This window comes from Bidens hawaiensis, unplaced genomic scaffold (genome assembly GCF_021521415.1).
Source record: "Bidens hawaiensis isolate Kalapana, Puna unplaced genomic scaffold, B.hawaiensis_p1.1 tig00018741_1, whole genome shotgun sequence".
NCBI classification, from domain to species: Eukaryota; Viridiplantae; Streptophyta; class Magnoliopsida; order Asterales; family Asteraceae; genus Bidens; species Bidens hawaiensis.
Window position 1 is genome coordinate 400,586 of NW_027492835.1, and position 26,073 is coordinate 426,658.

Here is a 26,073-nt window from a genome sequence, read left to right on the forward strand (position 1 = left end):
AGCATTTGGGTAATAGTGGATCGATTGACCAAGTCTGCCCACTTTCTGCCCATTCGTGAAACCTACCGTGTTGAACAACTTGCGCATCTATATGTCAAGGAAATTGTCTGCCGTCATGGTACTCCCTTGAGCGTCATATCCGATCGCGATGGCCGTTTTATATCTCGCTTTTGGAAATCTCTCCAAACTGCGTTAGGAACTCGTTTGGACATGAGTACTGCATATCATCCTCAGACTGACGGACAGTCTGAGCGAACCATCCAAACCCTTGAGGATATGCTTCGATCTTGTGTTCTTGATTTTGGAGGTAATTGGGATTCACACCTACCTCTGATCGAGTTCTCTTATAATAACAGCTATCATTCCAGCATCGGTATGGCCCCATTTGAAGCACTTTACGGTCAAAAGTGCCGCTCGCCGATTTGTTGGAACGAAGTGGGTGAAGTTCAAATCACAGGACCCGAACTAGTTCAAGAGACAACCGATAAAATCGCCAAGATCCGTGATCATCTGCTGACTGCCAGAAGCCGACAGAAGAGTTACGCAGATCGCAGGCGGAAGCCTCTCGAATTTCTAGTTGGTGATCTTGTTCTCCTCAAAGTATCGCTCTGGAAGGGTGTTGTCCGCTTTGGGAAGAAAGGTAAGCTTGCACCTCGTTATGTTGGTCCGTTCAAGATTCTTGCGAGGGTGGGAAAAGTTGCCTACAAACTGGACCTGCCACCCGCGCTCAGCAATGTGCATCCAACTTTCCATGTATCCAATCTCAAGAAATGTTTAGCTGACGAGAACCTCCACATACCACTTGATGAATTTCAAGTTGATGAGTCTATGCATTTCGTTGAGAAGCCTGTTGAGATTATGGATCGCGAGGTAAAGCAAACCAAGCGCAGTCGCATCCCTATTGTCAAAGTTCGTTGGCAGTCCAAGCGCGGAGCCGAGTTCACTTGGGAAAGGGAAGATCAGTTGAAGATCAAGTACCCGCACCTTTTCTCTGCGCATCCTACTTCGAGATAAATTTCGGGACGAAATTTCTTAAAGTAGGGGAGACTGTGACATCTGCCCAATCCGACCCGACCCAGGTACCCGTTTTCGAATCCGATTCTTTTTATGATTTAAAATTTGATTATTAATCTTTGTAAATTTAACATTAAATAAATCATATATATATATATATATATATATTTTTATATTACTTACTAATAATAATAATTCCTTTCCGCCGTCCCGCCTCTTTTTCTCTCTTGTCGCCGTCCCGCCTCTTTTTCTCTCTTGTCGCCGTCCCGCCCCTTTCTCTCTTGTCGCCGTCCCGCCCCTCTGCTTAACCCTTAAGCCTTGAACCCCCTTTTTCTCTTAACTCTTTGCTTGTCCTTTGGTTCTTCCCGCCTAAGGATGTCTGCGCAGCCCCACGCGCCAGACTCCTTACAAGGAAGCCTGCGTGAAGACCAGCTGTTCCTGCGATACGTGAGGCGAACTGTTCCCGCGACGCGCCAAGGATTGTAGTTCTTCCCGCGACGCGCTAAGGATTGTAGTTCTTCCCGCGACGCGCTAAGGATTTTAGTTCTTCCCGCGGCGCGCTAGGGATTGTAGTTCTTCCCGCGGTGCGCGAAGGATTGTTGTTCTTCCCGCGGCGCGCTAAGGATTGTTCTCTGTCTGCCTTCGCCCTCGCGCACGCTCGAGTCTTCTCGCGCTAGACCTTAAGTCTTTTCTTCAGTTTAGGTCAGCCTGTATGATTTTGAAATATCTTATCTTTTGTATGAGCACTGTAGGTCAGTTCCGACATCTGTCCGAAAAGCCACTTTCGGCGCAGCATGCGCACCAATCCTATTGGTTGACAGAAAAAGTGACTGGCATAATCTTTTGAAATCTTCTTTTGCATGCCTTGAACAGTGCTTTATCTGACCCCTCCCATGCTTTGAACAGTAACCTGTCAGCTTTTCCCCATCCCCTGCAGCTGCCGGCATATCTTTTGATATCTTTTGCTTTTGGTTTCTTGTGCTTTTTAATATCTTTTGCTTGATTTGATAAGATCTTTTCCCCTTTCAAGGGATTGTGTTCCCTTGGGTTTTCCTATAAATTAAGCTAATTTCTTGTTTATTAACACTACACACACTACACTTAAACACTCCCCAAATCTCTCTCCCTTTGCTCTCTGCCGTAGCTCCTCAGCAACGCCACCCCTCTCTTTGCCTCCGTCTTCTCTTCTGTTCTGCCCAGAATCTCGGTAAAAATAAATATATATATTTTGTTTTAATTTGTTTAACTAACAAAAATCGATACTTACTGCATATATTCAAGACATAAAAACCAATCGTTAAACCAATAACCTCTTATTTATAGGTTAACTTTCGCTTGTTTAAAAGTTGGTTCTTACATTATCTTTCAACGCACCGTTTACAAGTGAGCAATCTCGTACTTAATCCCCTTTTATTTTAACGTTTTGGGATGTTCATGTGTTCGTACAACTTGAGTCTTAAACTTGTTTATGAAATTTATGTGCGCAAAACCCCATGTGTTATGGACGTTTACTTGGCTGTTTATTTGTATGTGTGAATCATTAACCGCTTTGTTCGGCCTATTCCGAAGTTTTCATGGATCCATTAGATGAACACGGGAGACCTATCGTTTACGGTTTTCTTGTTTTGCTTACACATGCACGTATGATTATTTGTTTTGTGCTCGATTGGGAGCACGGATTGAACTATGAGCTATGATCTATTTAGGCTTGATCACAATCTGATTACACCCTATGTTAAACCCCAGTTAAGCACATGTTGCGCGCAGTGTTTGTTATTATCTATTATTATCTATTAAACTTGATTTCTCACCGACACGCAAGTGTTGACATTTTATTTTAACACATGTTCAGGTTTGCTGTAGCTGCTTTTGGGAATCTCAAGGACACGTAGGATGTTTTCTTTTTCTTTGGACCTAGATTAAAATGTAACAAGACAAATTATGTTATTTGAATATTTTAAGTTATGATATGATTTATGTTACTTTACGATTTGTGTTCTCTTCGTGCGCAATGAAAATGTATTTATTAAATATTGACACCCAAATAGTGTCACGAGTATTGAAACAATACGTGGCGCCCCGATGTATAATCCGCCATCGGTCGGGGTGTTACAGTTGTATTCGATTCAGACGTATAAGATCACATTTTATCTTTAAATTACCCAGATAGACAAAATGTCCTAGTTAGTCTTTATAAAAAAAGAATCAAAGCAGGTAAAACTAAACTTAGTCTCAAATTTAAGAGTAAAAATAAATATTCCCTCATAATATTTATTTTTTACTTTCAATTTCTAAAGAAAAAAATTTCATCAAATGATTTAACTGGGAAATTTAAAGTAGCATAATAAAAGTATTTTATATAGAAAAACATAATATTGTAAGTTGTTTTCAAAGGCATAATAGGTAAATAACAATCATTCCAGTTGTGATAATAAGCTATCATTCATAAAATTCAATAGCAATAAAACAATTTTAAACAATAGTATCAAGTGGGTTTCATACTTCCAAATAGGGTGTAAATAACGCAAGTCGCTGTGACCTAAAGATCAATTTATTAAAAACTCGAATTAAGCCGAGCTTGAGCACGCAATTTTATTGTGGCTTATTTATTTAGATGAGCTTAGAGTGAGCCTAAGCAAGCTTTTTAAATATATAATAATAAATAAAACAATTAATAAATAAAAGACAATCCGAGTTTGAATAACAACTCACATGCCAAGCTTGAGCTTTAAGAATACAACTCTAAATGAGCTGAACTTGAGATCAAGCCCTCTTAAGTTAAAGCGATCTAAGCTCGAAAGCCCGCTTAAGTTAAGGCGAGCCAAGCTTGAGCCTTCATGAACCGGGATTTGACTCGACTCAGCTCGTTTACACCCCTACATCCTACGGATGACCGTACCGGTACCGAAATCGCAAAATTTTGGTGCTGAGTTGGTACCAGTATTTACGATAAAATTCGGGAAATATCGATACGATAATGTTACTGAAAACTCAAAAATTTAGTATCGAAATCAGTACCGGTATCGGGACGAATCGATACCTATACCAGATTTGTTCATGATCATCCCTATAACATCCAAAACATCAAATAAAAATTCAATATGTTTCACTGTAAATAAACAAATAAAAAAGGGTAAAACTGTAAATTACCCACTGGCTGGTTCAACCCGTTTATATATTACTAGAAGGGTATCCGCGCGATGTAGCGGATGTTTGAACATGTTAATCACGCACAAATATAAGTGTTTATGGTTCGATTAAAACCTTGAGATCATTTAAATCGATCATTGGTTTAACTTCTTTTTTCTTTTTCTTTTTTACTTTTGATTTGTTGGTCGGTTTCAAAAATTTCAAAACGTAGTGAACGGTTGGTTCACGGTTTATATCGGCAACCGGCCATATGAAACCAGAAAAGACTGTAAATTAACCTAATTGCAATATGAATCCTTTTGTAATATTTGTTGTTATTATTTCACGTCCTAGCTTTTCCATTAATATTTACCATTTATGTGGCTAAAATTATCATTTTTTATTTATGATCATCTCAAATATCATATTATGTTGGTTTTTAGTTAAAATTGATGGTACATTTCAATTATTAGTTATTTTAAACTAAATTTATTATTAAAGTTTAAACTGTGAAACCAAACTGGAACCAGGCCGTTAGTAACGATTCTATTTCGACTTTCAGTGGTTGAGTTTGGTTTTGGACGACAAAAAATCAGTATTAACGGTTGGACTCACAAGTTTAACTTAAAAACCATCAAAACCGACACTAAACACCCCTACGTAACATATTAATTTATTTAAAAAAAATTACAACAATATCATATCCAAATTAAAGAGAATAAAATGCTCATTTACGGTGCAATTTGTTTATAAAAATATTAACGTATGAAAAGGCTATAGTCGTTTAAAAATCATGGGTGAGAAGTTAGTTTACAAGTTAAATTAAAAACATAATATGGTTAAAGATGAGGGACCAAACTTGTATGTTAAATGGATTGTGTTTAAAATACATGTTTACCCTTACTAACATGTATCTCATGCTTTAAGTGTTGTAAATTACTTAAAAATAAATTCTTGGTCTGTCCTTGTTTGGTTTGGTGTATTATATATATATAGCATAGATTATATTATATTCCATTTACTCCTTAACAGCGACACAAATAGCAACGCTGGCGTGACCCTAAATAATAATTATATTATTATTTTTATATCGAATCCAACAAATATCATCATATCATTCACAATTCACAAACACAACAATGGAATTGAATTGAATTGAATTGACTTCCAGTTCCATCTTCAAGATTCCAATTCCGATTCCAACAGGTTTCATTTCACTTTTTCCCCAATTCCAATAATTTAGGGTTTCTTTCTTCAAACTGTTTGGTTATAAATTGTTCACATAACCTTGCAATTGGGTATCAATACATGTTGAATAACTGATTGCCGTGAACTAGATTTGCCGAATTGAAGGTGAATTGAGAATCACCATGCCTGCAAACCCTAGCGATGAAGATCAACAACAAGATGGAGTGCCGGTTATGTCTCCGGCGAATGTTTACTCGCAGCCGTGGTGGCACAGGAGTAAACACGGTGTTGCTGTTGGTGTTAATGATAATACAGATTCATCCACTGCTCCACTGGCTGGTATGTGTTGATAGAGTTTAAGTTTGTAGTTACATGCATCGGTTTTTCGGTGTTGTAAATTACTGTTTTTGGGCGTAAATAAACTGGTTGTTAGATCTAGAGGTGACTGGTGAGCAATAACTGAACCGTTAACTGAAAACCGAAGGAAACGAACCGAAAATTGGTTATCGTTTTTTTTTGTGTGCCCTCGGTTAACCTGGCCTAACCGTGATATTTTCATATAATTCTAGCGTTGATATATCCATTTCATGTATTTATAAATTTAAGCCCAAGTTTGGTTGTTATTAACCGTCATGAATCTAACCGAAGCGATAACCGAAGAAAGCGAACCGAAAGTTGGTTATTGGTTTTTTGTGTCTTCGGTTCACTGAACCGAACCATTCAGATTTTTATATGATTCTAGCTTTTATATCTCACTTTCATGTATTTATAAATTTTAGCCCAAGTTTGGTTGTTACCAATTTAACAGAACTGAAAATCGACAAACCGAACGAGTTGACTGAACCAGTTTTGTTTATCAGTTTCGGTGAATAATTTTGCAAAAATCGAATTTCGTTTTTTTGGTTTTGGTGGAATGGGATAACTGAACTGAACTGAACTGAACTGAACTGGTATATGCTCACCCTAATCAGATGTGTTCTTGTTAGGTTATAAAGTGAATTTTTGTTCTAGATTTCGTAATTGTTAATATTCATTAATTGTTCATAATTTCATATGTTATGTTTGCTAACCAGGTAAAACACTTGATGCATTTTCATAAATGTGTAAATTTGTACTTTATTATGTTAATGAAGTTGCAAAACCTTTATTTTCGGTCATAGGAACTTAGACCACCTACGCGCTGGTGAAAACCACCTCGACCGGATCAGAGTAAACAACAATGTCGAATCAGGCCGCCCTCGCTGGTGGTATATGAAGTTTTTCATCAGAGTTAATTGATATTTACATTCAACAAATATGATGCAAAGCCTATAATCATGATTATATTTTTAGAAGTCTACTAGTTTTTTTTGTTTTTTTTTGTAGTGTTATTGTGTTAAGCTTATTGGACCCTTTTCCAGCACTTTATGCAACACTTTTTAGTTTGGCTATAAAAAGTGAATTATTTTTCTTAATGCTTTCTTTTCTTGTCTGTTATGTAGAAGTGGGATTATGACATTGAACTTAACATTTCAGGTTTGAATGTGAATAATGGTCAAGATCAGCATCAGGCTAAACAAGTTGAAACAAATTCACCAATGGAACTTGTGGGCCACTCAATAGTAATCCCTCTTATCTCTCTCTCTCTCCACACACACATGTGTGTAGGTCTTATGTGCCGTAATTAAAGCAATAGGTACATAGTTTTCACAGATCTCTCTCTGTGTGTAAGTACTTATTTATACATTAAATTTTGAAACTGTGAAAACTGGATCAACTAAGTGGGAATTTAGAATTTAATATTTATCATAGTACTAGCCAACCACTTACTAAAAGCATTTTGCAGGTTTTGTCATCTTATCCATATCAGGACCCACAATATGCAGGAATGATGAATTACGGAGTTCCGGTAAGAATGCTTAACTTTGCAGTTCAATTATTTTATCTTGTGCCAGCTTGCAGTCAAATGTTTGGGTCAATGAATAATGGATGACATGTTATGGTTAGAAATCATAATTATAAACATGTGTGGACCATGATCAAGATTACAATAAGCCCTACCATATAATCTTTACAATTTACCTAATTAACTTTCCCAATTTGTCACATTTTTGTCCACATGATTTGCAAATTTAAAATTTGTGTTATTAGGAGGCGGAATTTATTGTTACAGGTGACAATCTGTGTGTACTGATCAGTTATAGTTGTATAAGAAACTTCTTTGCTTATAGCGCCTGTTAAAATGTTTTTTCATCGGGAAGATTTTTTTTTGACAATTCTGTTGAGGCATGCCAGCTTAATCACCCGCCGTATCTTGGGATCCATCCGCCTAGAATGCCATTGCCTTTACAAATGGAGGAGGAGCCGGTTTATGTGAACGCAAAACAGTATCATGGGATTCTAAGGCGAAGACAGTCGAGGGCTAAAGCAGAATTGGAAAAGAAAGTGATCAAGTCAAGAAAGGTACAATTTTTAACTAGAAAATTTACAGGAAATGTTTTGTTTGTTGGATTATCGAATATTATGTTAATTTAAATACGACTACACATGTTCTCTCACTACAGTTATACCCCTTTCTAAAAAACTGTCTTTTTATATCTCATTTAAAAGCAATGGTTATAAGTATTTACGCAGTTCTCAGTTCTCACAGTAATAAACCTAAAAATTACGTGTGTATTGAACATCCCACTTTCAAAATTTGTTAACAGCTCTTTTGAGTGTATGTGTGTAATCATGTATACGAATGTCAATTAAATGATTTTGATTTAATGTCCTACAACTTGATGCGGTTTTTTTGTGTTTATAGAGGTTGACAAAATTGGTGGTGGGTCAGTTGGGCTGACCAAAAATACATTTTGTCCAAAGTATTTAATTTTTTTTATAACTAATAATTGTAGAAAGTAGGAAAATGAGCATCATATTATATCAATTTGAATACACTTTTTTGAATAAAATGATTTAGGCGGATTAACTGAAATTTATCTTTTGGCATTTGACCCATTTTCTTTTAACCTTCAACTTTTATTTTACCCGTTTGACCCATGAGATAAAACATAACCTCATAATGAGTAATAAGTAAATAGGTCAAATTGCTACATGAAACATCTAGTATATCAGTCACTAATTATTATTGTTTTGGCTTATCAAAGTGAACTTATTTTGTCTTCATCTCAGCCGTATCTCCATGAATCGCGGCACCAACACGCGATTAAAAGGGCCCGGGGCTGTGGAGGCCGCTTCCTCAATACAAAAAAGCTGAATAATGATGGAACAACGGATTCTTCACAACAAAACGGGTCAAAATCCGTTCAACACACATCATTGCAATCAGATGCCACAAACTACTCTGGAAACTCTGCAATCTTTGAAGATATGCTTAAAAGAAGCAACCCCTCAAATGGAAACAACAATGATCACCACATGTTGTCATCAATATGCGACTTTAATTTGATGGACAGGGAAGGAGGGCATTACTCCAAAAGGGATAAGGGTAATATGGTTAATCAGTTTCCGTAGCGGCCCGTATTACTGATAAAAAAAGGTTAGTTCCTGTAAAAAAGTATATAGTTTGGTACATAATTTGATTTTATCGGGGTAAATCCTGTTAAAAGCCAACATTGTGGACATATTTTTCCACTTAGGTGAACATGGTTCTATTATAGGCCAAAACCGAATCTGTAGCCCATCTTACTTTTCTTAAATTTTCTTAACAGGTCTGTTTCACTTTCAGTTAAATAAGTTAAATTATACAAAAATATTAAAAAGTATGGTTCGTTAGTTCAGTTCAGTTAATAGATCCGATAATATTTCGGGTGAAATAAAAAATTTTGTAAGCATGTTGACGAAGAATGAAGGTATTATATAAAAAATTTATAGCTAAAAGCATATATGATGAAGGTGTTATATATAAGAATGAAGGTTTTTTTTTATAATATATTGTTACAAAAAATACAATATATAAAGGTTGGTTTTAATGATGGTTTGTTTGGGTTAATTCGTTAATTTATATACATGTATAACATACAAAACCATAAAATTTGGTTGTTAAAAAGTGATAACCGAACAATCGATTTCTCAATTGGTTAGGTTATTTTGATTAAAGTTGGTTAGTGTTTTGTTTAATCTTGCATTGAGTTAATAAAATTCATTCAAGAAAAGCGCAGTGACGTTCTGTTTGGTTGAAACTGCAGGGATGTAACATATGTTCATGTTATCTGGCAATTCATTCTTGGCTTTGGTTACTTGTGTTGGTTCTACTGGGTAAGGCTAGAGTGGTGACTGTTATCAACCTATCTCACAATCTTTTGTGCAATCTGGAGTTGTACCATGTAAGGGATGAAACTTGTACATTTGGAATTATAAGAACATGTTGTAATACTTGAAAGATGGTGGTATTGTCTGTCCCATGGGACATGATGAGACCTTATTCTCCTGCTCACTATGTTTGGAAATGATTTTCATCTTCCTTTGACCAATTATGTCCAAAAGACCTACCAACTGTATGTTACTTGGATCTAATTTGATGTGCATTGTTACTTTTGTGTACGCTTTTCGGTTGATGCATGCGTGGTTGCAACAAACTACCTGTGGATTATGCCGAAATACACGTTTTGCGCACGTAGAAATCTGTTTGCTAAAGTTTTTTGCAAAACGTTTTTAACAGTCAATTGTAGGTCTAATTTGATGGTCGATTTGGCTCAATGGCTTTAGCGAGAGATTTTAATTGTGTTGGATTTGTATTTTGTTATATCAATCACCTAATTAGCTTTCGGAATCGGGTTTACTCTTAGATTAAAGTATTTCGTGTGTAGATGAAATCAATAATCGGATTGAACAGAAAGTATATTTCAACAGGATGAGTAACAATTAATTATATGGGTTTTAAGCGGCGCCTTGAAATCGTCACAAATTTTAATAAAAAGCCACGACATGATCTGACAGTCTTAGTTCGCAATCGAGATATACTTGTAGCTAGTGGGGGTGCAAAATTGATATATTTGAAGAGCCGGTGTGGGTTATAAATCAAACTGGATTGGCCAACATGTTATAAAAATCGGTTTTTAAGAATAAATGGTTTAGGAGGAAAAATGCTTAGAACTTAAAACAGATTTGGTTCGGGTTATAAATTTGCTGGGTTTTGATGTAGGCCTGGTTTATTATATGAAGTCGAAGAGGAGACGGATGCGGGGCGGCCAGGCCCAAGCCCAACCCCAACCCGGTTTTGATATATTGTTTAATAAGTTATTAACCTTAGTTCAGTCTCTATATAAACCAGATTATGTATTTGTAATAATTGTCACTCAATATAGAATATCTAGTTGTGACGTATGTCAGTTTAGACCGAACAACGTTAAATCCTCGTATTCGTTTATTGCTTTCGTGTTTGTGTTCGGTTCATGTGTGCATTTAATCCTAACAAAATTGACATAGGAAAAAAAAGCCGGTTTACTTCAATGTTTTCAAATCTGCTCAGGTCCAAAACCGGTTTTAGTGAATACGAGCTGATGTACGAACCTATGTGTTGGCTGGTTCATACACCTACTATACATATATTTCTGCCAGCTCTAGCAACGGTAACAACTATTTGAAGGACAAGTACTATAAGTAACGCTTTATTGTGTTGATACAGATATTATACAAATACTCCGTCGACAATATACTTAAATATTAAGTTACCACAACTCTTTCGGAAAAAGATATACAAACATGATCTCCGGATTCACAGCAAATGAAACCCGAAACCCGTTTAAGGGTTGGAAATTGCAAATGGAAGCCCCATTGTGATTCATCAGTAAACCGATCCGTTGCCTGTAACACAAGATTTGACTAGTTGCTTCAAACCCCTCTTCTTCTTCTTGATCACTTTCTTCTTTTGTTCTTGTTCAACTCTTCTCTTCTCCACGTCTATCTCCTCTTCCAACTGCACACACAACTGAACATCGATCCGACCAGTTAGTATCTAAGCATCAATGTTAAATTACTTAAATCATAGGTGTCCATAGGTTGACGACCCAACACACTACACACGAACCTGAAAATTTAAGACGACCTTAATCGACCCTTTAACTTGGATTTCTTTGCTTGCTATTTTTTAGCATTATTTGAAAATAATAATTTAAAATTGGCAAATATATAATAACCAAGGACTTTTCTTTTAACTTTCAAAATAAAATACCACCTTCTTCTCTTAATTTTATTAATAAAATTAAAAAACAGTGATTACATCAAAACAAAACAGAACAGAAGTCAAACAGACAACAAGCTGTGCCCCAGTACCCTTTATAAATTACAAAACCCAAACTTAATTTGGAAGATAAAACACATTAAAAAAAACAGAAACATTACCGAAAAGCATATCAACCCACCCGCTAACCATCCAAAACTATACAAACACAACCGCTCAAACATATTCATGGGTTTTAACCCAACACTGACCCAAAAGTTCTTTAAAGTTAAAAGTGAAATACCAAGTTTTACATGTTTTGCGAAATAAAATACAAATTATGCATGAGGCAGAATCCAACGGATCAGGATTGCATGCATAATTGCATAGTGCTAGCTATTATGACTATGACCTTGAGATCTATTAATGTAATGTAGTTTTTTAATTAATTTGACCCCGAGATCTATTGATACAACTTTTAAAAGACTCAGTTTTACTATTCAAAAGAGGACGGACAAACTTGTTGCCCGCCAGAACTTCTGTATCTATATCCATGTAGTAAACTTCATATTATATCATAAAAATAAATAGAACAATGAATATATCACCAATTTTTACCTTTGCTACACGGTCTTCGACATGAACAAGCCTCTCGATTAAGGTTCCTTTCATCTCCGTCTCCACTATCACATCATCGATCGGACGACAATGCTTCTCTAAGCTACGAGGCGAAAAATCAAACGAAGAAGCTTTACCCTCGCTCGCAAGCGTACTACTCGACGGACTCGATGGACACGAACTCTTCGGTGTTCGGAAACTATTCCCACCTTTTAACTCTTCCAATTTCCTCACCTATCCACAAATTAATCAAATCACAAAATCAACTTCAAACTCATTTTCTAAAGCTTGAGCTCGGCAACTATGACTCGTTTATATTAATTAACTATACATGTTTTATGTATTTTTTTATTTTTATATATTTTAAGAAAAATATTATACGAACTCAGCTCGGCTCAGGCTCATGTAATATCTTAAGCGTGCCGAACTTGTATAGTGTGAAATTAATACATAGATGTCCAAAAAAGCCAATATACTATAAATACTTATAGCGCGTTAAGACTTAACGAGCCTAAATATACATGTTTCAAGCGCAGACTTAAATGAGTGTATTTGAGACTCGGGCTTAGCTCGAGCTCTAAATAGCTCTGCATGTTACGAGCAAGTTATGAGCTCAAATAGCTTATGAACGGCTCAGCTTGTTTGCACCCATATATACGTACAGGTTTTATAATATATTACTTACGATGATGTCGAGACGATCGAGTCTAGAAAGCATGGGTTCTTCAACTGTCGTTACCGCCATTGTCTTGCTATAATAAAAAAGCTTTCTTTTAACAAAAAGTTAAATGTTTTTTTCCCGGGAATCGAAGGACGTTTTAAGGTTTCTGTTATGTGGAGGTGTAAAGAACATGACTATATAAATGTTTCTGATATGCAACTGGTGTTTGACACGTGTTGAAAGTTGGTTAGGTGGTGATGGCGGCTGAGGACACGTTGCATGATTACGTGTCGAGTTATGAGGTCATCATTCAGAGAGATGGATAGATTGCTATTTCTAGTAATTTCTATGTTTGATCCTTGTGTTTTTAGTATATGTTAATTTGTGTGTTATATTTTGTCGTTACTATAGGAGTTACAAAGGGCTATGCAGTTCTTTTGTTGTTATTTGCCCAAAACTTAATATAAGGGTTTTACTTTTTATTTTTTATTTTATTTTATAGAGTAAGTTACATTATTAGTATTATTAAGTTAATTAAAGATTTTCGTTTTAATTTTATTTTGCTAGCTTTCGTATGTAATTCTTTGAATGTTGTATGGTTCGGTTTATTAAATTAGACAATTTAGCCCTCGAATGAGGGTAGTTCTTTTTTTCTTTAATCATTAGACTATATGTATAATTATTACACTGTCTGTACTGTATAAACGCCTAGAGGCGTGAAAACCCACCATGTTGACCAAACCCGTCATGTCCCCTTCACAATTTTGTGTGTGTGGGTGGGGGGGATGCGAAAGCGTTGTTGAGTCGGATTTGGGGTGTTAATCCACAATAAATAGGCTCAAATTTGTTGACGCGAAAGTCAAATGAAGTAGAGCATTGATGGACATATATTATTGCGAGTTTCCAATATAAATACGAACATTATGGTCCTACAACAATCCTTGGATTGTTGACTCAAAGAACATTTTCTTATGTTAGTGTCGCCATACTTGTTTTTGTTTGAAAGTGTATAAATTAGTCAATATTGTTATGTTGTATTGCCAGACTTGTCTTTAACTAACATGTCAATTTTAGTGATGTATAGCTTGATAAAAATATCAAGAGACCATTAAAAGGATAAGGTTAATAATAAAAATATAGCTAATAAAATGCTAAGAATTGAAAAGGTAAAAGTGCAGAGTTACAGACTTAAAAACAGTTTTCACTATCATATTAAATTTGATAAATAAAAAAATATAAAAAGCATTCAATGCATCAAAAACATTAAAAGAGTGTTGCACTAGATTTTAATTAGAACGGTGCATGAAAATTATTTTACTGCTATACTCACTCAACCAAATCAATTTGCATCATCAGGTGACTTGAGAATCACCCAGAAGATATAACTTCAAATAACAACATTTAAACAGAGTAACTTTTTATTTCATCAATATCAAAAATGAAGAAAACCAGATAAAAACATTCTTTCTTGAAAGTTAAATAAAACAGTCCCATGGACTTACAAAAGAGCCACATGTTTAAGCATCAAAGTTAACTGGATCACGCAAGAACCGCTCCATTTGCCTTGCCCGGGTCTTTATCGACATGTCAAAGACCTTTTGCCCGAATTCCACAACAAGCCCACCAAGAATACTGGGATCAATCTGATGTTCATATAAAAAAATGTTCAAAAAGTGATCAATCTAATGTTCCATTGCAGAAGTTCAAGCATAAACTAAATGCGACAGTTTTAACCCGATTATCGAAAGGAATCAATTGTTATATTTACATCAAACGGGTCAAATTAAAAATCTTGGCTAATAATGAGAGTCAGATTGGTTAAGAGATTGATCAGTGTATTTAAATGGTTACAATTTATAACATACTAAATCATTTAGTTCAGAAAATTAAATTAGTTTTTATAAGTTTTTGTAAACATATTTAAGAAATTATTTAATATTGTTAAATTCAGAAGTGGGCAAAAACTACCTTCTGCTCAAGATGAACTTTCTTCCCTTTACCGAGTATTTCCTGTAAAGTTGCTTTCAATTCTTTCTCTTCTTCAGCAGGGAGTGGCTGGTAGAATAACAAAATAATAACCGGAACAATATTGTATCAGAAATATGTAAAGGATGCAATTAAAAAGATCAAACTGAGTAACATCAAAATTAAGAGATGAGACAAAAACAAGAAAGCATGCTAAAGATAACCGGTTAAAACAAATCAAATTTATGCAATGTGTTTTCTTTTATCATTCTCTGATTTTTCCCTGACCGATCAAACAAAATCACTGGTGAACCTTAAACATTATACTATATATAGCCACATTGAAAACAACACAAAACAACGAACTCAAAGAAATAATATTATACATGAAATTGCATTCACCATGGTAAAAGTGGAGTCTAAAAGGTTAAAAACTAATTTGTGGGTAGGGTGTAAATAAACAGAGCTGTTTGTAAGCTACTCAAAATCGACTCGCTAAAAGCTTGATAGCCCACGCTAAAATGAGCTTGAGCCCGACTTCTATATACCAAGCTTGACAAGGCTTGTAAGCCTAAACAAGCCTATAGTATTATAACATAACAATAATACTACAGAATATATATCATCGCATAAATAAATTACAAAAAGTAATATACCACATAATATATCATAACATATCTTATTTCAAAAAAATTAGTCGATAATATATATTATGTTGTACCAATATAATTAAAACTATAGATATACATGAAAAAGCTATATTTGCATATAAAATAAAATTATAAAACAATTTAAAATTATTAGAAAACAAACATATCAAGCTCGAAAATTTATTCACAAGCCGAGCATGAGTTTTAATATAGAGCTCAAATCAAGCTCTACAATGTTAAACGAGCCAAGCTCAAGCTTAGACAAGGTCAAGTTAGCTCGTTTACACATATTCATGGGCTTAAGAAAACAACAGCACACATTATATTTGAAAAAATGTTCAGGTAACTGCTAAAGTTTAATTTTGACTGTTAAAAAGTCAAAATCAGACTTAGGTGCTGTTTGTTTTTGCAGACATAAACTGTCTGCAAGCTGATTTCATCTGTTTTCATGTCTGCAACTGAAGATGTGGTCTGAAGATCTGCAAGCTGAAAATATAAGACTGTTTGTTTTTATAAGCTGATACTGTCTGCATAACTGTCAAACTTATCTCACAAGATAGAAGTCATTTATTCAAGTTACATCTAGTTTTTAGTCTTTGCTTGCCATGCCGATTTGGTTTTGGTGGGTGGTGGAAGGTGGTGGTGGTGGATGGTGGTAGTGGCGGCGGACGGTGGGTAGTGGCGGTGGATGGTGGTGGTGGACAATGGGTGGTGGTGATGGATGGTGGGTGGTGGACGGTGGTGGTGATGGATGGTGGTGGTGGTGGGTGATGGATGGTGATGGATGGTGGTGGTGATGGATGGTGGGTGGTGGACGGTGGTGGTGATGGATGGTGGTGGTGGTGGCGGACGGTGGTGGTGATGGATGGTGGGTGGTGGACGGTGGTGGTGATGGATGGTGGGTGGTGGACGGTGGTGGTGGCGGTGATGGATGGTGGTGGTGGTGGCGGTGATGGATGGTGGTGGTGGTGGGTGATGGATGGTGGTGGTGGCGGTGATGGATGGTGGTGGTGGTGGCGGACGGTGGTGGTGATGGATGGTGGGTGGTGGTGGCGGACGGTGGTGGTGATGGATGGTGGGTGGTGGACGGTGGTGGTGGCGGTGGATGGTGGTGGACGGTGGCGGCGGGGTACGGGGGTGGTGGTGGCGGCGTACGGTGGGTGGTGGTGTTGGCGGACGGTGGTAGGAGCAGTGGATGAGAGGGTGGCTGCAAAGGGAGAAGAGTAGGGTTTTTTTGTAAAGATGTTTTAAGCAAGATTTCCTTGCTTTTCTTTTAAGATGAAAGAAGATAACTTCAGATCTGTTTTAAGAAAAAAAACAAACAGTCTTCAAGGGTAATGTCTGCGCGCCTGCAGACATTAGCTCCCTTGAAGATGTTTGAAGAAAAAACAAACACCCCCTTACAATCACAGTAGTGACGATAGCTTTAACTTCTCCTCGATGAGCCATAGTCAAATCCGAAAACCTCTTGGCTATAGTGTCAACATGTCGAAGCCGCCCATTGTCAGCCAACACAACTAGCAAAAACACAAATAATAACTCAGCAAAAGAAGGCAACTTCATTTATGAAATCATTAAAGAAATCTTCCATATCAATGTCAACACATGAAAACTGAAACTGATCAATACCTAAGAAATTCTTTGTAACATCTGAAAACTTAGCTTGAGCAGAAACTTCATTAATGGCCTTCACTCTAGTATCTGCAGGCACCGCCAAATCTTTCATGAACTGAGAAAATGTGGAGGCTTTTGTAGTGGCTGCAACAAAATCAGCAAGTTCTGATTCAACCTTTTCTAATGCGTTTGCTTTTGCCGCTGCAATGAATAATGCTGATGCATAGTTTCCTGAGCCTCCAAACATAGCTACAGGCACCTGAGCAACATCATGACAATTAAATATTAACATCAGTAACTTTGAAAATATTATAACTGACACATTTCAATATCCTTTAAGCCAATATTGCAAAGTATTACACAGCATGATGAGTATAATACATTACCTTGACCTTTACTTCCTTAGAAGCAGTACCAGAAGCATAATTTCTCAATTGCTGCAAAATTAAAATAGCAAATTTAGCAAAATCCAAAAAAACAATCAAACTTATAAAACATCATTAGACGATGATGCTTGACAAATAATGACATGTGTGAAAAAATAATGAACACTATAGGCATAAACAAGCCATCTAGAAAACAACATAGTATTAGACAAGGCAAAAACCAATAAAGGATAGTGTTAAAAAATGCAACATCATTGTTTAACATAGATCATAGGTAAAACAGAAAGATAAATACCCTAAAACAATACCATTTTGTTTGACATTATGATTACTAAATGGTGAGTGGTGTAAACGTATTATATTCATCTAAATTGCAGCCAAAAAATCATGTTTTCACATTAAAGTACAAAACTTGCTGTGAAACATGCCACTTTTGAGAGTATATTATCATGTTACAAAGTAGCAGTTGAAGACCATACACTTGTATACGACAAATAGCTTAAGTTACTACTTATTATTTCAAAATTTGTATTCAACCTTTTCGCATGTGAATATGTGTAGCAATTACAACATTAGATAACTTAATTAGAGAAACGAACAGCTGAGACTACAATATACATATTGAAGTATTAAGCTGTCATGCCAAATAGGCTAGCTGCCACGTAGATCTAGTTGTTTGTTGTTAATAGTTAGTTAGTCAGTTAATCATAAGTTAGTTAATCTGATCTTTGTATATAAGCTAGGGCTAGCTGCTATACAGATATTATGATTAACCGACTAGCTAACTAATAACAACAAGCAGCAAGATTAATTCAGCTACGTTAAAATCCGAACCTGGAAGTGACTACATCTCATTCACCTACGTTAAAAACACATGTTATTAGGTTTTATTTATGCAACTGAACCCTAACTACAATCAACTCACCAACTGCTTTTTATGTGTCAAAATTAATTCGAATAAAATGCCAGACACGCCCACATTATCAATTCGACACCCTACTTACAAAAAAAAATATCAGCTAGGTGTTTGAAAAAAAATTACCAAAAATAAGAAGACTTAAACCAAACCGTTTCGGACTACCCCTAACCAGAAAACCCTGAAAATTTTGTGAATTTGGTTTTCGGTGCGGTTATCTTTTCAACAAATATTACTTATTCGGATAACAGAACCGAATTGGATTGAATAAAGCGAATAATAACCAGCTTAATCTATTTAATAATAACCGAACCGAACCGAACGAAATAAATCGGTTCAATCTGGTTGGGTTAGACACATACATTTGTAATTCGGTTAGGGCAAAATATATGAAATAATCATCGGCTAATAATTCATTTTGATAATTAATATTGTTACCTGAGAAGGTGGTGAGATGGTGGATCGAAGTGATAGAGCTTTGGTGGCGGTTGATCGGAGTCTAGCAGCCATCGCCATTAGAAATGAAACGAAACCCTAGATACGGAATAAGCTCTGTGTTTTCACAAGTGACAAGACTGTGTTATTTTGGGTTACTTATTATTAAAAGGTTATAAAATCAAAAGAAATACAAAATTCATGTGAAAATTTTTTATGACATTTTAGATAAGGGTGTGCAAATGGGTCAGACTTATGAAACCCGATCCCGACTCGTTTAGTGGTATTTTAAAGATCCATGACTCAAGCTTATTGTAAATAATCGGGTTTAATCGGTCTGGATCTCGTGGGTCTTACTTGGTTTATGTAAAGAGAAAATTGTTAGACCCGAACTAGACCTGCTTAATGATATTTTAGTATCCGGGAACCAACCATGTTGTAAATAATTGTGTTTGATTCAGGACGAATATCACAAGTTTTAACAAGTTTATGCTCGCCCCATGTTTTACAAGTATATTTTGTGTTATGTTCACCTTGTGATGTGGTTTTGTTAATCACTTCTAGTTGTTAATATAGTTACGATATCTGGTTTGTGTGAAATATATAGGAATCATAGGGTTACAGACCGAGTCCTGACTCCATTTTTAATATGTATTATCTTCCACCATCCAAGCCCACTAACCTAAACTCACTGGTCCAACCAACAAGATCCATCATTATACCAATGAAGAGGCGAGTGAATGTCTATAAAAAGGGCTATGTTATTATTATGATGAGAAGTTGATTCTGAGTCACCATTGTGAACGATCACAACTGTTGATGATGAGGATTCTTTTCAATTGAACAGCGAGCCACTATTATAGAAGAGCAAACTAAGAAATCGTGTGGAGTTTCGCCAAGTCTTAACTGTGAGGAATGATATGCTCACACATGCACATAACCGGGACAAACATTAGTTTGGTGGATGCGACAACATGGAAAGTGGTGACATTTGGTCATTATTCTCGTTGTTATGGTTAGTGTGTTATTTTCTTACCTAATCATGGAGATGTGTCTAGAAAGATGAAATGGAGCTGTTGTATTTACATACTTTTTAGAGAGTAAGGACGGGAAAGAGAGGGTACAGTCTTCATTCGAAATTTGAAATGCATTTTATATAAATTTAAAACTAACATCTAGCCTTTTTTTTCTTTCTCCATTTTTTAATTTATTGCTAACAATCATATGATGCAACGACAAAATTTAAGCAGCACAATATTTAGTTTTGAGCCTTCTCTTTGGGTGATGTGACATTAATGCTCCTCATGTTCGTAAAAGTATGGAGGTGATGTGATGGTTTAATAGAGAAATGAATACGTCGAGTAACATCATAAGATTATATGTAGTGGTTTATCAAAAAAATGAAAAGCGCGTCACCGCTACTTAAAAATGGGGCCTATCACTAACTTTATTATAAAAAAAACATGTAACGATATAAATAACTAACACAATTATTATTTAATTTCTTTATATAAAAAATCTGAAAAATGGTTTGATTGATTAAGAAAAAACATTGTCCCTGTCCACATTTGAGCCACTTTCCTTGTTAACGCATTAGCGCCCAAATGGGCAGCCTGCCCTTTGGCGTTCCCAATCCCAATCGTGTTATGATGTATGACATGACACGATACGAATTGGGGGTGTTAGCCCACAACACTAGGCCTGAATGGTACTTTTAAGAACCTTTTCGAGTGTCCATATTTGAAGTCATGTTCTTGTGAAAGAATGGGTCACTATGAGACACAAGTGGGCCGGAGTGGAGCCAGGTTTGGGAATAATGGATTGAAAAGCAGTTGGTGTACAACTACAAAATTAAATGAACCCACAAAACATTTTTTAAATCGACCGACACATTATTTTATTGAAACAAGATCAAATACATTTTATTTTTAATATGAAAACAATGAGAACCAATTTGCTATTATCATTAGGTTTATTTTTATAAGTGTTTTCTGTTATTTTTTGTTCGTATTTGCTAACTTTCGATTATAAGATGTTATAAGTATTTGCTGATTATTTTTTGTTGTTATTATTAGATTTTTTTTCTTTTGCTGTTATTAGTATTTGCTGTTATATGTTGTTATTGTTTTGTTCTTGATTTTGATTCTTTTGTTGTAATTTTTAGGTTTTTTTCTTTGTAATTATAAATCATTATTTATCTAGATTGGTATTGTAGTTGGTATTGTTTCTTACATTCTTATTTTTTTATAAATTAGTATTATTTCTTACGTTCTCACGTTAAGATTAAATGTACATGAACATTCCCCTTATTTTATTATACACAACACAACACAACGTAAACTATTAAGATACTAGAAGCGCAACGTCCACCAATACATTAACAAACAAAAGGGAAAAAACGAAACAACACCCAACAGTTATATCCTTCCTGTTATACCCGTTTATATTTTGGTGAACCCACAAACTAAATGTTCTTTCTTGATATTTTGGTGAAATCACTAAATTAGTATATAATTGAATCATTATTTTAAGTATAATAATATTTTTCACCAACATTTTAAATATTATAATTACAATCTTTTAAATCTAAAAGTTTGATCATACAAATGATTATAACCTGTAAAACATGTAAAATGTTATATTTGACTTTAGACATGTTTCAATTTTGTTTTCTTATACTTTTTTTTTGCTTTTCTTTCATTATTTTATAAATTTTCTTCTTCTTTACTTACTGGCTTTATTATTATATTATTATTATTATTATTATTATTATTATTGGCCGCGGTGGTGATTTTTCGGCGATTGAAGACTAGCGGAGTTGCGCTTTCGTTAGTCATGGATCATTGAAAGCAAACATGTTAAAAGGTGGACTGTCACCAACAACTTTATTAGTTGAGACCATCAGTGACTAAAATTTAATAGTTGAGATTTTTTAAAACAATATACCTTTTAAAACTATATAACAAGAATATTTAAAATTGTTATAAAATTACAAAGTAAACCTTTTGGGTCACTTTGTATTTTTATAAAACTAATACTTTTTAAATCTAACTAGTAACAATACCCGCGCACGTTGCGACTGGCCAAGTTGGTGCCATTATTTGTGTGTATGTTCATAAGATCATTTGCACTTTTGGGAAGCAATATTATTAAGGCAGTGTATGCCTTAGTTGGTTAGAGGTTGGTTTTTTACGTAGATTATCCACCTTGGTTAAGTACAAAACATGAGATGGTTTTTACAAAAATATTTATCCATTGTTAGCCTGGTTATATGTTATTTTCAAAAGCAAGCATGTTTTTTCATGGTTAAACCTTAAAAGGTGGTTCTTGACCCCATGGTTGGCTTCATTATTCATATTTTCCAAAAATTAGCTTGGTTCTTCTATCCACGGTCAAAAGAAGGTTGTTTTCCTAAAAGTGGCCCGTTTTGGTTTAGATTCAGAACTTGCATTTCTTGTTGAGCTCCTCTATGCTTGCGGTAAAATAAAAGCTGGTTTTAGACAAAAGAGTCGGTCGAATCAACCTTATTAATGCCTACGCCTAAACACTATATATCAACATATGATTAAAAGAAAGAAATTTCTCCATACGGAAACAGAGACATGCTTGCATCTAGTGGTCATTACTATATTGACGTTTATTTGTATGAGGCTTGATAGGTGTCATTCAATCAATAGATGATTAAAATTAAGTAACTTCACCATTAAAAGGAACAACCTCTACCGCATTAATAGACTACAAACCATGAATATCTAGCATAAGACAGATTCATTACCCCTCCTTTTGTTTTGCATCTAGCGTACCAGTGACAAAAATGTGACCAAAGACAATCACAAAGACCCCTTCACATCTGCAGAAACAGTTTCATAGTTAATTACACACGTCATTGATCAAACAGTTTCATACGAAGCCGATAGCACCTACAGAATATGAAGACATCAAAAAAATTGAAAGAATATATCATAAGCATAACCCATTTCAAATATACGAAGACAGAAGATCACCCGCAACAGTCGGAGAAAAATTTAGTAAAATCGAACAACGTGAATTACCGACTGAGGGGTGAGCAACGGCGGACGTTGTGAGGACTGAGACTTCTCTCTCTATATAATGTTGGATTTAATGGTCGGTTCGGGTCAAGTCAACGCGGACCGACCCGAATGTGACCCGGTATGAGTTACACCGGGGGTAACGAGATATAAACCCACTTAAATGTTAATTGGGCCCGACACAATCAATTAGATGGACCGGATGGTGGTTAAAGAATTTGTTTTGTTAATTGGGCTCAAGCCCAATTGGTTTAACTTGATTAAACCCTAAATATGTTCCTATATATAGTATAAGTTGATATTATTAATGGCAACACCTTAAAACAACAAACCCTAGCAGCCATCTTCATTCCAGCGTCGTTTTCCGGCTAAACCGGTTTTCCGACGACCCCATTCCAGCACCCAAATCAACTGGTGTCGTTTGCCACTGTTGCTGCTGCACCTACTTTGCACCCGCAACATCGAGCTACCCTTAGACGAGCCTTCAACAGCCGTATTCCGGCCAAACCGTTTTTCTGGCGAGCCCTTTTCCGGCCATATTCATCCCTGCTGCTGCTGTCTTCGGGTTGCTGTGGTTGAACCAGAGTCGTCTGCTGCTGTTCGTTGTTGTTACTTCACCACCGAGCACCACCACCATTTCCGTTCCGTCGTGCCACCTTCACAGACGCCGTACAGCCGCCGCTAGCCGCCGGCGCCGCCGTCTGGAGCTGCTGCCACTGCCGGAACTGTTGTCGGATATTGTTGTGTCAAGTCTAGCACTTTCGTTAAGCCCTCGGTGTCTTCCCGGTTTCGATAACCGAGGTATATCGACAAACTAATCTATGGTTGTTTATTATTTATGTTTAATCGTACTCGTTTAACGTTGTAATCGGATCCAGGTTTAGGGTTTCGGTTTTTGGTTCGTGTTAATCGTTTATATTCCGCTGCGTTTTATATAGTTCGTTTATATATATTTGTTTATCAATATTGATTAATAATTATCGAAACGAAATTATTAACTAAAACGGGTATAAAATATTTAACCTTTTTCGTTCCGAACCACCGTTGAAACCCAACTGTGGTATCAGAGCCGCGGTTACAACGTACGAGTCGATTCCGGTTCGTTTAAAACCGGATCTACATCTTAAACTTTAAATCGTTTAAAGTTTTGATCTAGATTTATTTTCGGGTGATTTTAAATTTGGTCAAAGTTTTGTTTATTTTATTTGACCAAGTCAAAACGACCCGAAATTTTATTTATTTTGAATATGTAAATCCGGCCCCGACCTATGTTTGTTTGGTTGTTGAGCTTGTTTTTGGCCATATGGATGGTTCAAAAGTTGTAAACGGTTATTATTTAATTTTCTCTTTTCTTTTGGCCATAAAGACGGTTCAAATTTGTAATAGAGCAAATAATTGTTAGTTTATAAATTTGTAATAAAGAAGACGTGAAGATAACCAAGGACGAGCTTAAGGATTTATTGGAGTTAGTGGGAGTTCGGGCAAGATAACGGGATGCACGAAGAAGTCCATCCTTGTGGTTGTTTTGTGTTGTGAACCCCTTGACCCGATCGGTCTCCCTAATTGGCTCTAGCGAGACCGATCACCTTTTGGCCATAAGGATTTACATATTTTTTATTTGCTATTGTGGTTGCTTGGAATGTTTATAATAGGATTATAATACCACCGACCTAATACCAAATAAATTTGAAAATAAACATTTTATTAACCAATTATGTTTTGCAAATTAAAAACGTTTTGATTTCCAAAACTAATAACTTAATAGACTTTCTATTAACTTAAAATTGGTTAGTCATATCGCAACAAACTTAGTTTTTAATAGGTTATTTAAAACTAAGTGTCCCGAGAGATGAAAGGGTTCATCAATTCGTCCCGATAATAAATACAGTAAAATTTGACTTTTACTCTATTTGGTAATTTTAAAATTAATCCCAATTTACAACCAATAGTTTATGCCAATCCTACTACAAGTCACACTTGAGGCATAATGCAAAATTTCGAGTGTTTGGAGTTAGAGCACCGCACTTGTTTTCTAGCCTATCCCATCAAGGTGAAAGCTTCGTTGACATATCCCACGGTACTAGGACAACTATTACTTTACTCTCTTGTTACGTGCTAAAGCTGTCTAGAGACTTAAAGTGGGCAAAGATGAGGCTAAACGTATCTATACAGACAATCGTTGTCTCTATAGGCCTCATAACCGAGAGTTGTGCTCTATTCACAATTAAAAATCGTTGTCAGTCTGCCTAACCACTTATTAATGTTGTGTGCTACAGCTGCCTTTAATAACTGGAAGCCAGATTCTCATACTCCTTATTAATTAATGTTATTGGGTCATTAATAATAGGACTACAACGTCGAAAATACTAATTAAATTTACTTTTGCTTAATTAATCAGATGTCGTCAAACGAAAACTCACCCTACGCCCTTTAGACTATCCTTGAGAAGGATAAACTGAACGGTACCAACTTCATCAAATGGCACCGCAACTTGAGACTTGTTCTCACCATGGCAAAGCGCCTGTATGTTCTCGATGGACCAGTTCCAACTGAGCCTGAAAACAACTCAGCCGCTGCTCGAAAAGTTCTTGAGAAGCATAAGATTGACTCGGCTGATGTCTCTTGCATTATGCTAGCCACCATGACTTCTGAGCTTGCTAAAGGCTTGGAAGACTTTGGTGCCTGTGAGATGCTTGAGCAACTCAAGGGCATGTTCCAGAAACAAGCCCGTCAAGAACGTTGCGACACCATGAAACAACTCATAAGTTGCAAGATGGCAGAAGGGTCTCCCGTCAGTGCGCATGTTCTCAAGATGAAGGGGCACATCGATCAGCTCAAGAAACTTGATTATCCCATGCCCGATGAGATGGCATCTGATTTCATTCTCAACTATCTCCCCAACTCTTATGACCAGTTCGTAATAAATTTCAACATGAATGGTTGGGTGAAGACAGTGCCGGAGCTTCATAACATGCTCAAGACGACTGAGATGAACATTCCTTCAAGGACCAATCAAGTTCTAATGATTCGATCTGCTGGTGTCAAGAAGCCTAATCCCAAGAACCGAGGTTATAAGGGTAAAGGCAAGAAGAAAGTTACTGTTGCTGCCAAGGTTGCCACCAACACTGACAAGAAGGTTGCAAAGCCACCGCCGCCGCCCTTTGAGGAGCGCCAGTGCTACACATGCAACCAGATGGGACACTGGATGCGAAACTTTCCCGAGTACCTTGCTGAGATCAAGATGAAGAGAGCCAATGGTGAAGGCTCTTCTCGAGGTATTTCCATATATACGTTATTAAACTTTTC

General features: G+C 36.0%; 3 protein-coding genes across 3 annotated transcripts; 1 reads left to right on the top strand and 2 right to left on the bottom strand.

The window, feature by feature from the left end:
• Positions 1-5,248: 5,248 nt before the first annotated feature.
• Positions 5,249-9,785, top strand: LOC143556771 (nuclear transcription factor Y subunit A-1-like). The gene is made up of 7 exons (XM_077046021.1): positions 5,249-5,349; positions 5,481-5,670; positions 6,847-6,932; positions 7,157-7,219; positions 7,606-7,773; positions 8,485-8,851; positions 9,501-9,785. The coding sequence occupies exons 2-6, from the start codon at positions 5,514-5,516 to the stop codon at positions 8,824-8,826; spliced, it is 816 nt and encodes a 271-aa protein (XP_076902136.1). The 5' UTR covers positions 5,249-5,349; positions 5,481-5,513; the 3' UTR covers positions 8,827-8,851; positions 9,501-9,785.
• A 1,092-nt stretch (positions 9,786-10,877) lies between these two features.
• Positions 10,878-12,915, bottom strand: LOC143556767 (uncharacterized). The gene is made up of 3 exons (XM_077046015.1): positions 12,777-12,915; positions 12,092-12,325; positions 10,878-11,242 (listed from the first exon to the last, which is right to left on the bottom strand). Exons 1-3 carry the CDS (start codon positions 12,834-12,836, stop codon positions 11,099-11,101), a joined length of 438 nt encoding a protein of 145 aa, XP_076902130.1. The 5' UTR covers positions 12,837-12,915; the 3' UTR covers positions 10,878-11,098.
• A 1,180-nt stretch (positions 12,916-14,095) lies between these two features.
• LOC143556768 (ATP synthase subunit O, mitochondrial-like) lies at positions 14,096-18,844 on the bottom strand. The gene is made up of 6 exons (XM_077046016.1): positions 18,722-18,844; positions 17,368-17,418; positions 16,997-17,240; positions 16,772-16,884; positions 14,721-14,807; positions 14,096-14,395 (listed from the first exon to the last, which is right to left on the bottom strand). The coding sequence occupies exons 1-6, from the start codon at positions 18,797-18,799 to the stop codon at positions 14,270-14,272; spliced, it is 699 nt and encodes a 232-aa protein (XP_076902131.1). The 5' UTR covers positions 18,800-18,844; the 3' UTR covers positions 14,096-14,269.
• Between the last annotated feature and the right edge of the window lie 7,229 nt (positions 18,845-26,073).

Excerpts from the sequence above, each read along its gene's own strand:
- LOC143556771 (XM_077046021.1), top strand. The coding sequence starts at position 5,514 with ATGCCTGCAAACCCTAGCGATGAAGATCAACAACAAGATGGAGTGCCG. Across the intron at positions 5,671-6,846 it reads ATCCACTGCTCCACTGGCTG|GTTTGAATGTGAATAATGGT; the intron begins GTATGTGTTGAT and ends TTAACATTTCAG. Across the intron at positions 6,933-7,156 it reads AACTTGTGGGCCACTCAATA|GTTTTGTCATCTTATCCATA; the intron begins GTAATCCCTCTT and ends AGCATTTTGCAG.
- LOC143556767 (XM_077046015.1), bottom strand. The coding sequence starts at position 12,836 with ATGGCGGTAACGACAGTTGAAGAACCCATGCTTTCTAGACTCGATCGT. Across the intron at positions 12,326-12,776 it reads TCGATCGTCTCGACATCATC|GTGAGGAAATTGGAAGAGTT; the intron begins GTAAGTAATATA and ends ATTTGTGGATAG. Across the intron at positions 11,243-12,091 it reads TCGAAGACCGTGTAGCAAAG|TTGTGTGTGCAGTTGGAAGA; the intron begins GTAAAAATTGGT and ends ATCGATGTTCAG.
- LOC143556768 (XM_077046016.1), bottom strand. The coding sequence starts at position 18,799 with ATGGCGATGGCTGCTAGACTCCGATCAACCGCCACCAAAGCTCTATCA. Across the intron at positions 17,241-17,367 it reads CTAAGGAAGTAAAGGTCAAG|GTGCCTGTAGCTATGTTTGG; the intron begins GTAATGTATTAT and ends GATGTTGCTCAG. Across the intron at positions 14,396-14,720 it reads AAGTTCATCTTGAGCAGAAG|ATTGATCCCAGTATTCTTGG; the intron begins GTAGTTTTTGCC and ends TATGAACATCAG.